This window comes from Gigantopelta aegis, chromosome 7 (genome assembly GCF_016097555.1).
Source record: "Gigantopelta aegis isolate Gae_Host chromosome 7, Gae_host_genome, whole genome shotgun sequence".
NCBI lineage: Eukaryota > Metazoa > Mollusca > Gastropoda > Neomphalida > Peltospiridae > Gigantopelta > Gigantopelta aegis.
Window position 1 is genome coordinate 20,819,011 of NC_054705.1, and position 11,628 is coordinate 20,830,638.

At 42.4% G+C, this 11,628-nt stretch overlaps 1 protein-coding gene across 1 annotated transcript; it reads right to left on the reverse strand.

The window, feature by feature from the left end:
• Positions 1 to 2,074: 2,074 nt before the first annotated feature.
• Positions 2,075 to 11,394, reverse strand: LOC121377374. The gene is made up of 2 exons (XM_041505348.1): positions 8,798 to 11,394; positions 2,075 to 5,230 (listed from the first exon to the last, which is right to left on the reverse strand). The coding sequence occupies exons 1-2, from the start codon at positions 9,352 to 9,354 to the stop codon at positions 4,780 to 4,782; spliced, it is 1,008 nt and encodes a 335-aa protein (XP_041361282.1). The 5' UTR covers positions 9,355 to 11,394; the 3' UTR covers positions 2,075 to 4,779.
• Positions 11,395 to 11,628: the final 234 nt, after the last annotated feature.

Below are 11,628 nucleotides of genomic sequence, written 5' to 3' on the forward strand. Positions count from 1 at the left end.
TAGCAGTTTTCCTCTGATGACTACGTGACAGAATTCCTAAATGTTTGACATCCAGTAGCAGATGATTAATTAATCAATGTGCTCCAGTGGTGTCGTTAAACAAAACAATATCAAACTCCCAAGACGAAGCTGCCAGTAGGATTCTCATTGGTACCAATGGCACAACGTAACAAAAGGGGCGGGACGTAGCTCAGTGGTAAAGCGCTCGTCCGATACGCGATCGATCTAGATCGACCCCCGTAGGTAACCCTTTGGGTAATTTCTCGTTCCAGACAGTGCACCATGACTAGTATATCAAAGGCCGTGGTATGTGTTATCCTGTCTGGGAGGATGCATATAAAAGATCCCTTGCTGCCAATGGACAAAGTTCGCAGCTCGGTACCGGCTCCCACCCAGAGCGAGTTTTAACGACTCAATGGGTAGTTGTAAGACCACAACACCCTCTTCTCTCTCACCAACCACTAACCCACTGTCCTGGACAGATAGCCGAGGTGTGTGTGCCCAGGACAGCGTGCTTGAACCTTAATTGGATATAAACACGGAAATAAGTTTTAAAGAAATAAATAATAACTTGTGACCCGTAACTTGTTGCGACTAGTTTAGGTGTTCTCATTGATACTAATGGCACACCATTTAATGTTCTATTTTGAAAAATCAATGATTGTACGCTACTCCATTTTCGAGGTAACAAGTTAAGACTTTAATGGGAAATGTCATATAATTTTTAAGTACTGGTATTCACCTGCTAATGGCCACATTATATCGAGTCGGTAAAGAGAACTAGCCCATAACAGGCTACCAAGTGCTAAATCTACCACAATGGGGGAGCTGTTGTTTGACCGGTTATATTACATGACATAGCTCTTTAATATTCGTTGTAGCTCACAATGTCAACTGAAATACAAAGTAATGTTTAACACCTCGACACTTTGTCATTGTCTGTTCAGTGGCGGAGCCAACAACATGTTACAATAGCTGCAAACCCAGGGCAGTCAAGGGCAGATCCAGGAAATATTTTAGTAGGGGTGACCATGGGCAAAAGGGTACTTGAATGAAGTTTGGCATTTATAACTTGTGTATACACATATAGAAGAATACGGTAAACTATTTTGGTTCTAAAATTAGACATAATATTATATAGAGTCAAACTTCGATAAAAAGATATTGATATATATAATTAGTTTATTGTTACATTTGTTTTCAGAGGCACTTGAATTGTGAATAGGTCTCCTTAGTCTCCTGTCTTGGACAGCTAGTGCACCACGACTGGCATATCAAAGGACGACATGGTATGTACTACCCTGTGTGGGATGGTGCATATAAAATATCCCTTGTTGCTGATCGAAAAGAGTAGCCCATAAAGTGGCGACAGCGGGTTTCCCCTCTCAGAATCTGTGTGGTCCTTAACCATATGTCTGATGCCATATAACCGTAAATAAAATGTGTTGAGAGCGTCGTTAAATAAAACAGTTCCTTCCTTCCTCTTTTGGATGTGTCTTTGACAATAGGCCTATCTTTGATGAATTGATGTTATTTATGAAGAAAAAAAAATGACGCATTCGTATTCTTAATAACTTTATTTACACAATTTAATTAATACAAAAGAGAAAATATGACTTGTATTGCTGTTGAAATATGAACAACTGTCCAGCTCTGTCATATTTGCAAGTCTTCCGTGTGTTTAACATAACACTAAACAAAACATGATATAATAACGATATTAAAATATATAATAATAATAATAATAATAATAATAATAATAATAGCAATACACAAAACCCCAACAATAAAAAGGAAGGCATCTGCTGAAATGACTCTACCTCTACAGTCCCGTAAGAATGATATCTAGGGCCTAATTCACAAAGGTCTCTTAGGCTCTACTAGACAATAAAGCATCCTCTTTGCAAGTCTTTTAGCATTGCACTGCGAGATCGCAAAGTTGCGAGAGTTCAGTGAATTAGGCCCATGGTGATGGAGGCACTGTGGGCCTAATTCACTAAACTCTCATAACTTTGCGATCTCGCAGTGCAATGCTAAACGACTTGCAAAGAAGATGCTTTGTTGTCTAGCAGAGCCTAAGAGAGCTTTGTGAATTAGGCTCGATCTTTTTATATATATATATTTATGTATATATCTGTGTGTGTGTGCGTGCGTGCGTGCGTGCGTGCGGTCGTGCGTGCGTGTGTGTGTGTGTGTGTGGAGTAGCAGGCCGTAGCTATGATGTTTTGTGGGGGAGAAAATAATATCGATTGTTGGAACAAACGAGCATGGAAGGCGCAAGCCACTAGGGGATCCGGGGGTATGCCGCTGCCCCCTCCCCCAAACTGGACATTTTGAAATCTAGACGCTCTGAAATACCATTTTGCAGCCATTTCATGGAAGTTACATACTTAAAACGTCAATATCATTAATCAGTACAGTTTCTACTATTTTTACCTTATTGGCCCCAAACCCCGGTTCTTACAGGCTTGATTGATGAAATACACGTGTTTGCCTTGGGGTGTGCCTTTGACTGCCACCCGATAACTGCAAGTAGCCTGCTTGCTCTTCGAGTACAAAGGATTTAACAATAATCCCCTCCTTAGAAAATAATCTAGATCGACCCCAAGGGCTATCAAAGTGTTCTTTATACGTTTTACATCAAGGGTGACTGTATACGTTGGTAGGTCCTTTTGTCTGGAACTAAAATCGCATGTCCGATCTTATCTCATGAAGAAACAGAATACAATTTACGTTATCTGTTCCATTTTAGTACATTATACAAATCCATGATAGGCCCTGATAGTCTATGTATTCTTGGTTTCTGTGTACAGTTAAAGTTTTACGCCTAAAACTATCATTTGAACGTTTTACAGTTCTGACCCGGCCAAGTTTTGCTGTACATGTATGAACTCATGCTCAGGGCGGACGTGCTTGAACTTTCAGTGGATAGACTCACGAATACAAAGTATCGGACCCAAACCTGTCTTTGCACTTTGTACAGCACACAACATTAAAAGACGTTTTGGAAAGAAATTTTTTTAAGACTTTGTTTTACAGATTTAACATTAAGTCAAACACACCTGTTTGTCTAGCGTCAGTCATCTGCGAGACTTCAGTTCTTAAAGGGACATACCCTAGTTTTTAAACACTAAAGCATATTTTTTTTTACTATTAGATCCGTTTTTGATAACTGAAATCAGACATTATTTAGATCTTATTTACTAGATTATCCATTTCCGTACATTCGAAGTGTTTTTGGTCATATTGGTGTTTTTAATATCACAAAATGCATTTCTCATATTTTTAACAACGCACATGCGCCTGAGAAGTAACAGTTATGGAGTTGATTTTTAGTCCGTTTCGCGTTTTAGTCCGTTTTCAGAGGGTATTTCACCATTTCAAAGTCACACTCATGTTTCACTCAATTGTAACTTTATCCAAATGTGTTACAGGTTTGTAGACCAACTAAATTTAGTGTTAATTTTCACGGGTTGAAACTAGGGTATGTCCCTTTAACTGCTAAATTTAGATTTTAAAAGTCCTTGACCTTCAAAGAAAGTTAAGGCCACTTTGCATTAGGCGATATTCGCGGTATGGCTCTAATCGCCTAATGTAAACTGGCTTTTAGAATAATTTCACGACTTCTTTGTTTTAATGTCTCATCACGTCCGTAACAGGTTTAAAATACTAGTAACTAGGGGTGGGTGTGGAAGTACTAATAACTTTTTTCTTCTTCTTTTTTTTTTAACAAGGAGAAAAAAAAGAAAAAAAAGGAAAAATGAATTTGGGTCTAGAGTGTTTACTGGTCCAATTCTATTTACACGTGCGAATAGGGCTACAATGCTCTTGGTGTCATGAACGGTCAATTTTGAAATTTCAGACGAATAAATGGTCGTTAAGTACTCTGTTTAAAATAGAAACAGTTTTGTTAAATTTGAGGTCACTGACGTATAGTTTTAATATGTTGGAGTTCATTCAAAACATAAAACGTATATGTTTCTGACTAGTACAAACGCTACAAGAAGAAACACCGACACACTTATCTGAAACCGAGTTATCCGGTTTTCGATATTGGTATCGGGTTTCTTCTTGTTTTGTTTGTACTTGTCACTAACATGATACTTTAATGCTAGGAGTAAACTTACAACAACAAAAAAGATCAATCTAAAGGTTTGTGTATCAGATAAAAAAAAAGTGTTTATTTAAGACTTGACGATCATTCGGTTGTAAAAAAATTGACATACTGTTTCATGAAGTACCCTGTAGTCCTGACCCAACATAAAACAGGACGGGGCTAGAGGACACACGAGCTAGGTCTTCTCCTGCTAGATAAAAAGGCACTTATAAAATAAACAGGGTGAGCTACAGGAGTGGGAAATGCTCCCTGCCCCTAGATATGGCCCCAATCATACTAGCATACGGTCAATCTTCCGCCACAGAGTGTGACCCTGATCATATCCTGTCATACGATTGATCATCCTGCTTTCCTAAATTTGTCATAATCCTATCATCTAGTCTTATTGTTTTACTGTTCTTTTGTCTTAACATAATATAAGCAATGCAGTTAGAAATACACATAATTCATTTCTTTTCGTCCTTAAAATGCTTTATCTTCCACAGTATTTTAATTTTCTTCGTGAAATAGATGCCAAACACGTGTAAATGTATACTCGATATACCTGCTAGTCGCAGACGTAAACTTACGATGTTTTGTGAAATTGGTCCTTGCAAAGCTGATTTCAATTAGACTGAATAACACACTGCCTTGACATCTAATTTCTAGAAAACGAATCTCGATCATCTTCGTGGCCTTGGCTTAGCCTCTTTGATGCTCTCTTCTTTTATCCGTAATATCTCGTCAATCTCCGGCGTCAGGTCCATGCTCAGCCTCAGGTCACGTGGACTGGGCGTAGGCAGCAATTGGTTGACGCCAAAGCGAAACACGGACGGAGTGCCCTGCTCGAAGTGGGACGGCGTTGCGGTGATGAACAGGAGCCTGTCGTCAAACTCGATGAGGTCGTCGTCGTAGGAGTACTTGAGGACGCCCTCGGACAGCTCGCGCATGCCCGTGACGACCTCGAAGTCGCTGAGGAGGTCCATCTGTGGCGGGTATTTCTCCTTCATCATGGAGAACCACTTCTTCTTGGGCATCACGATGGGCAGACACTCCAGTTCCCACTGCACGTCCAGCTTGGAGGTCTGCAGTGTTTTGATGATGTTCGTGTATGGAGGCTCGTTGTCAGCGAATCTGCAGAAATAGAAACAGAAACGATAGTTAGAATTGTAGCACGGGCGTAGGAAGATGCTAAAAAGTGGGAGGGCACACACACACACACACATATATATCTATAAAAATACATGTATAAATATATAAAAACTATCGCGTCTGCCGCCCCCCCTACCCCCGCATTCTACGCCAATGAGTAGTTGTTGTGGTGATTATGATGATGATCAGTTTGAATGGGTAATTGAAGGGGGAGAGAGGAGAGAGAGAGAGAGAGGGGGGGGGGGTGGGGGGGGGGGGGGGGGGGGGGGGGGGTGGGGGGGGGGGGGGGGGGGGGGCACAGGGGGGGGGGGGGGGGGGGGGGGGGGGTGGGGGGGGGGGGGGGGGAGAGGGGGGGGGGGGGGGGGGGGGGGGGGGGGGTGGGGAGAGAGGGGGGGGGAGGGGGGGGGGGACAGGGGTGGGGGGGACAGGGGGGAGAGGGGGGGGGGGGGAGAAAGAGGGAGAGAGGGAGGGGGGGGGAGAGAGAGAGGGAGAGAGACAGACAGAAAAACAGACAGACAGACACAGACAGAGGAGGAGAGAGAGGGGGAGGGACAGGGAGAAAGCTACAGAGAGAGGGAAGAGGGGGAGAGAGAGAGAGAGAGAGGAGACAGAGAGAGAGAGAAAGAGGAAAGAGAGAGAAAGGGAGAGAGGGGAAAAGGGAGAAAGAGAGAGAGAGAGAGAGAGGAGAGAGAAAGAGAGAGGGGAGATGAGAAAAAAGGGGAGAGGAGAGAGAAGACAAAGAGGGGAGAAAGCCAAACACAGAGACAGAGAGAGAGAGAGAGGGGGTGGGGAGGGAGAAGAGAGATAACAGAGAGGGAGAGGAGATGGAGAGAGAGGGGAGAGAAAGACAGAAAGAGAGAGACAGACAGACAGAGAGAGAGAGAGAGAGAGGAGAGAGAGAGGGAGAGAGAAGAAAGAGGCAGAGAGAGAGGGGATAGGGAGGAGAAAGAGGAGGACAGACATGGGACAGACAGGAGAAGAGAGAGAGAGAAAAAAGAGAGACAGAGAAAGAGAGTGAAAGAGAAAAGGACAGAGAGAGAGAAAGAAGAGGAGAGAGAGAGAGAGAGAGAGAGAGAGGGAGAGAGAGAGGGAGAAGAGAGAGAGAGAGAACAGAAAAACAGAGAAGGAGAGAGAGATGACAGAAAGAAAAAGAGAGAGAGAGAGAGAGAGAGGAGAGAAGAGAGAGAGAGAGGAAGAGAGAGACAGAGGAGAGAGAGAGAGCGAAAGGAGAGAGAGAGAGAGGAAGAGAGAGAGAGAGGAGAGAACAGAGAGAGAGGGGAGGGGGGAGAGACAGAGAGAGAGAGAAAGACAGACAGACAGACAGACAGACAGAGAGAGAGAGAGGAGAGGGGAGAGAGAAAGAGACAGAGAGAGAGGGAGAGAGAGAAAGAGAGACAAGACAGAGAGAGAGAAGAGAGGAGAAAAGAAGAGAGACAGAGATAGACAGAGAGAGAGAGAGAGAGAGAGAGAGAGAGAGAGAGAGAGAGAGAGAGGGGGGGAAGAGAGGGGGGGAAGAAGACAGAAAAAGACAGATAGGGGAAGAGAGACAAAGACACAGAGTGAAAAAAAAAGGAGAGAAAAGAGAACGAGAGGGGGAGACAGAGAGAAGAGGAGAGAAAGGAGAGAAGAGAGGAGAAGAGAGAGAAGAGAGCGAGAGCGAGGAGAGAGAGGGAGGGGGAGAAAGACAGAGAGAGAGAAAGAGCGAGAGAGGGTGGGGAGAAAGACAGAGAGAGAGAGAGAGAGAGAGAGAGAGAGAGAGAGAGAGAGAGAGACAGAGAGAGAGAGAGACAGACAGACAGACAGACAGACAGAGAGAGAAAGGGAAAACAGAGAGAGAGGGGAAGAGAGAACAAAAAAAACACCGTGAAGAAACAGAGTGAGTGCCACAACCCACACACACAGAGAGAGAGAGAGAGAGAGAGAGAGAGAGAGAGAGAGAGAGAGAGAGAGAGAGAGAGAGAAAGCGAGAGAGCGAGCTCTTTGTACATACCCCCGTACCACTGGGATTTCAGGCATGTCTATCCCGGAATGGCCTGGGACCTGGCCCGGGAAAGAGGGAAAAAAAGAAATTTTTATTTAACGACGCACTGAACACATTTTATTTACGGTTATATGGCGTCAGACATATGGTTAAGGACCACACAGATTTTGAGAGGAAACCCGCTGTCGCCACTTCATGGGCTACTCTTTCCGATTAGCAGCAAGGGATCTTTTATTTGCGCTTCCCACAGGCAAGATAGCACAAACCATGGCCTTTGTTGAACCAGTTATGGATCACTGGTCGGTGCAAGTGGTTTACACCTACCCATTGAGCCTTGCGGAGCACTCACTCAGGGTTTGGAGTCGGTATCTGGATTAAAAATCCCATGCCTCGACTGGGATCCGAACCTAGTACCTACCAGCCTGTTGACCGATGGCCTAACCACGACGCCACCGAGGCCGGTAGGGAAAGAGGGAAGGAGAAAGAAACAAGGAATGAATGTTTAATGACTTCCCAGCACGATCAAACGCACATAATTGCATGGTTCTGAATTCATATGCAGATCAAAAGAAATATACAACGATACTGAATGGATGAAGAAAGGAAGAATGAAGACATGTTTAACGATTCCCCAACACAAACAATTACCTGATTCGGGTGGTGATCAAAGTGGGTATTCACGAAATCTGCAACACCTACAACCTTCAATTGGCAATAGTTTCCTCAAAATACATAAAACATAGTCAAGCGTGCACAGATGACATGGAGTGGTTTGGGTGTTTGGTGTTCAACTCTGTTAGAGTTTCTAAAAGATCCCTAGTTCAAATTTCCCCCATTTGATATATTATCTATGGAAATGAGTTCAGTAATAAACTAAAACTCACAAATCAAACGAGAAAGAACATATATATATATATATATATATATATATATATATATATATATATATATATATATTAAAACAGCCATAACATTAAAGAGACTGTCCCAAGTTTGGTTGAAATGTTAAAGTTGCCTGTGACTCATGGAACATTTTAGATATTGTTTAGACTATTAAGTCTGTATACCCATAGTGTTTCAGGACCCGTGCTTATAACATTTTAGAGTCTATACTCGAGTCTTTAACTACATCACAATTTGTATGGCGTTGCCATAATGTTAAAGTCTATAAAGGTCTTGACCGTAGACCCAAAATGTTATAAGCACTAGGCGCCGTGCTCATAAAAAATATTTAGTCTAGAGATTTGTATCTAAACTTTTATAAGCATGACCCATGTGGTTCGTCCCTAATGTTTGTAGTTGCTTAAACGTAATTTCATTTCCTAATTATTTACGACATATGTTTCTTTTTTTTTGTACGTACGAAATTGCTGAAAGGTAAAATCCAGGTTGTGCTATTACAAACCACAGGTACCCCCAAACAGAAACCCGTAGTACGAATACTATAGTTACATATATAGTTATTATATAACGTTCGGCGTTATTGGTTGGGGATACCTGTGTTACAAACGATAGAAAGCACCTTACAATGACATCAAACTGAAGACTCTCTCTAAAGATGAACAAACCTTTGCTTGGCATCCTTGAAATAGGGCAAGGTCGTCAAGCTCCCGGCTCTATGGATGACCAACAGTTTTCCAGTTGGACTCAGACACTTGAGGACGTTCACGTACAGCTGTTCTGGGTTGGTGAAGTAACGCACGACCTCCTTAAGGATGACCTTGTCAAATATCGTCTTCTTCCCTGTCGCGTTCTCCTTCACCAACTGCCGGAAGTACTCCTCCGCGCCGACATGCGCTATGCGAATCGGAAGCACTTTGTGGCCGTCTGTCTCGGCGTAGTGAAAGTGTCCAGGCACCACGGTCGTGACTGGTTCCAGCAGAACAAACTTCTCCTGGAGATGATACGCTATGCTGCCTTTGTTGTCGCCCACGTAGCACAACTTGTCAACGGTCTCAAGGTCCAAGTACTTGTGAATCAACATGTACATGCGTTCTTCGTACTGCTGCCCGAAGCTGAACTTTTCGTGCTCGTCAAATTCCGGAATGTTGTACCTTTTCTGAAAGCTTTCGGAAATCACCGAAAGCGGTTTGTGGGTTTCTGGTCCAAGATATGCGGATGCCATTTTGAAGAATAAAACTGATAAACTGATTTAGAATTAATTAGTAGGGCAACTTATTGACTGTTACTCAAGCAAAAGGAGTGGGAAGTCTTATTTGGCGATGTTGAAAAGAAAAATACACTGTCAAAAGATTCTTAGCATCTTTGACGCGTTTTTCTTAGAAGTACTCCAGATGATTTGGAACTCAAGACTACAGTTGAGTTGATTATTGCCCTCAGGGTGATAGGCTATTTTCAGCTGGCGTGCTTTTGTAAAGGCTTAATGAGCACACGCTGGAAATAAATAAATGACGTCCGGTTACCTCGCTTGATTATGCAAATCAATAAGTGCCGCACAGGTATTTTGCCTACTAAACGTTACGAACACGCAAATCCTATTATTAAAATCACCGGGCGGGAGAATGGGTGGCTGATTGTGCACAGCGGTCAAAATGGTTGTTCTGAATTGATCAAAGTCTTCTGAATTAATCACATGCTTTAGGTCTTGTTTTCCCCCCGCTTGTTAATGATGATTGTTATTGGTCACTGATAGATGGAGAATAGTTGAAATTGCTGCAGACAATTATGCTGGTCGATGCAAGTGGTTTTTTTTGTTTCTTTCAGGAAATCTGTTTTTATTAGCAGATAATTAAAGAATCGATTCTTGCGTTTTGTAGCATCCACGTTAACAGACAAAACAACCTTTAGCCTCGAACAGAAATGCAGGGATGTGTATAATATCCCAAAATGGAAGTACAAAAAGAACAAAAATGTACACACCTTAAAAAAAGTCGATCTGAACAAAATATATTAGATCGAATAGTCAGGCACTACAAAAATATTAGATCAGAAAGAATAGCACCAGACAGGAACCACAATGGAGTCGCCACAAGTCAGTCTAACAAAAACACTGTTGTTTTCTGACCAGTTTTTCACAAGTCACTTCGACTCCGTAAATCCTTTTACTGAACAAATCATCAAGATTTAACACAACATATTTCAGTTACGTTCCTTGTAGCGGTTTCAAATCAGTCTGCGATTGGTAACCTACTTGGCCTAATTTTGAAATCGGCAGCAACAGAAATCCGTAATACTCGATCTTCGTTCAAATTAAGCGCTGGCAAATTAATTCACGAACAAATCCCTTAAACAAAACACTAATCCTTAATCTTCAGTCATTCCAGCAGCTGTGTTATGGTACACTAATCCCAGCTTAACATTCATTAATACTGGTGGCCAACAAATGACTTAACAACGGTATATACATGCAGCCCTAAATAGCTCTTCCGTCTCATCTTATCAATATACCTGTGTTCATAACACACGACTGCATGGCAACAGTGTGACAATATATGATCTACACACTTTTTATCTCTTTTTTTTCAATCGATACTCTACCGTTTACCAAGCCGGCGACAGTATTGTCATTGTCAACACTGCAGACGTCTCAATACAAACCGGTCATAATTTCCTCTCTCGCTCTCTCCTTTTTCTTACACACCTCCTTTAGAGAATACAGCGCACAATTAAAAACTGCTGACTGGCTTACCCTTCGTGATCGGTTTTGTACACCTTCTGCCGCTACTGTTAAGACATTTGTAGCTGTTGTTATAGAACAAAACGTAACGTAGTCGGCGGTCCAATACCCATAGTACAGCCAGGTTTGATTGTTCCCTCGTTTTACAAGCCTCGCGTGTTAACAAGACCCCACAATGCGGTCGTCAAGGAACACGACTGTTGTGAATATTTATCATCATTATGCACACATGGGTACTGGTTTTATCCATGTTCATGCATGCGTGGACATAATCAGAAAATATTTTGAAAGGCGTTTCGTTTTTATGAATCAACTAGTATATATTTCATCATAAAATCAAGACCATGCAGACATACTATGTCTGCATGGTCTTAGTCTAACCTAAAATAACTATGGAGGTGCAGGCCAATAGGAACGATATCTGGAGTGAGCTGGGTACAATATCTAGTCGGGAACCACAGTCTTTAATGGGTGTGGGTGTGGGTGCATAAGTCATATTCTTACATTTATTAATATAAAGGATCGAAGACACCCCCCCCCCCCCCCAAAAAAAAAACAAACAAAAAAAACAAACAACAACAACACAAAACAAAAACAACCCCAACACCCCCCCCCCAAACAAACAAAAAACAACAACGTACATTTTAATTCCTCAAGTGGGGAAGGGTGGCTGGAAGAGCAGTCTTCCCCCGCCCTCGTTCATACACATTTGTATTTACGGTTATATGGTATCAGACATATGATTAAGGACCACACAGATAA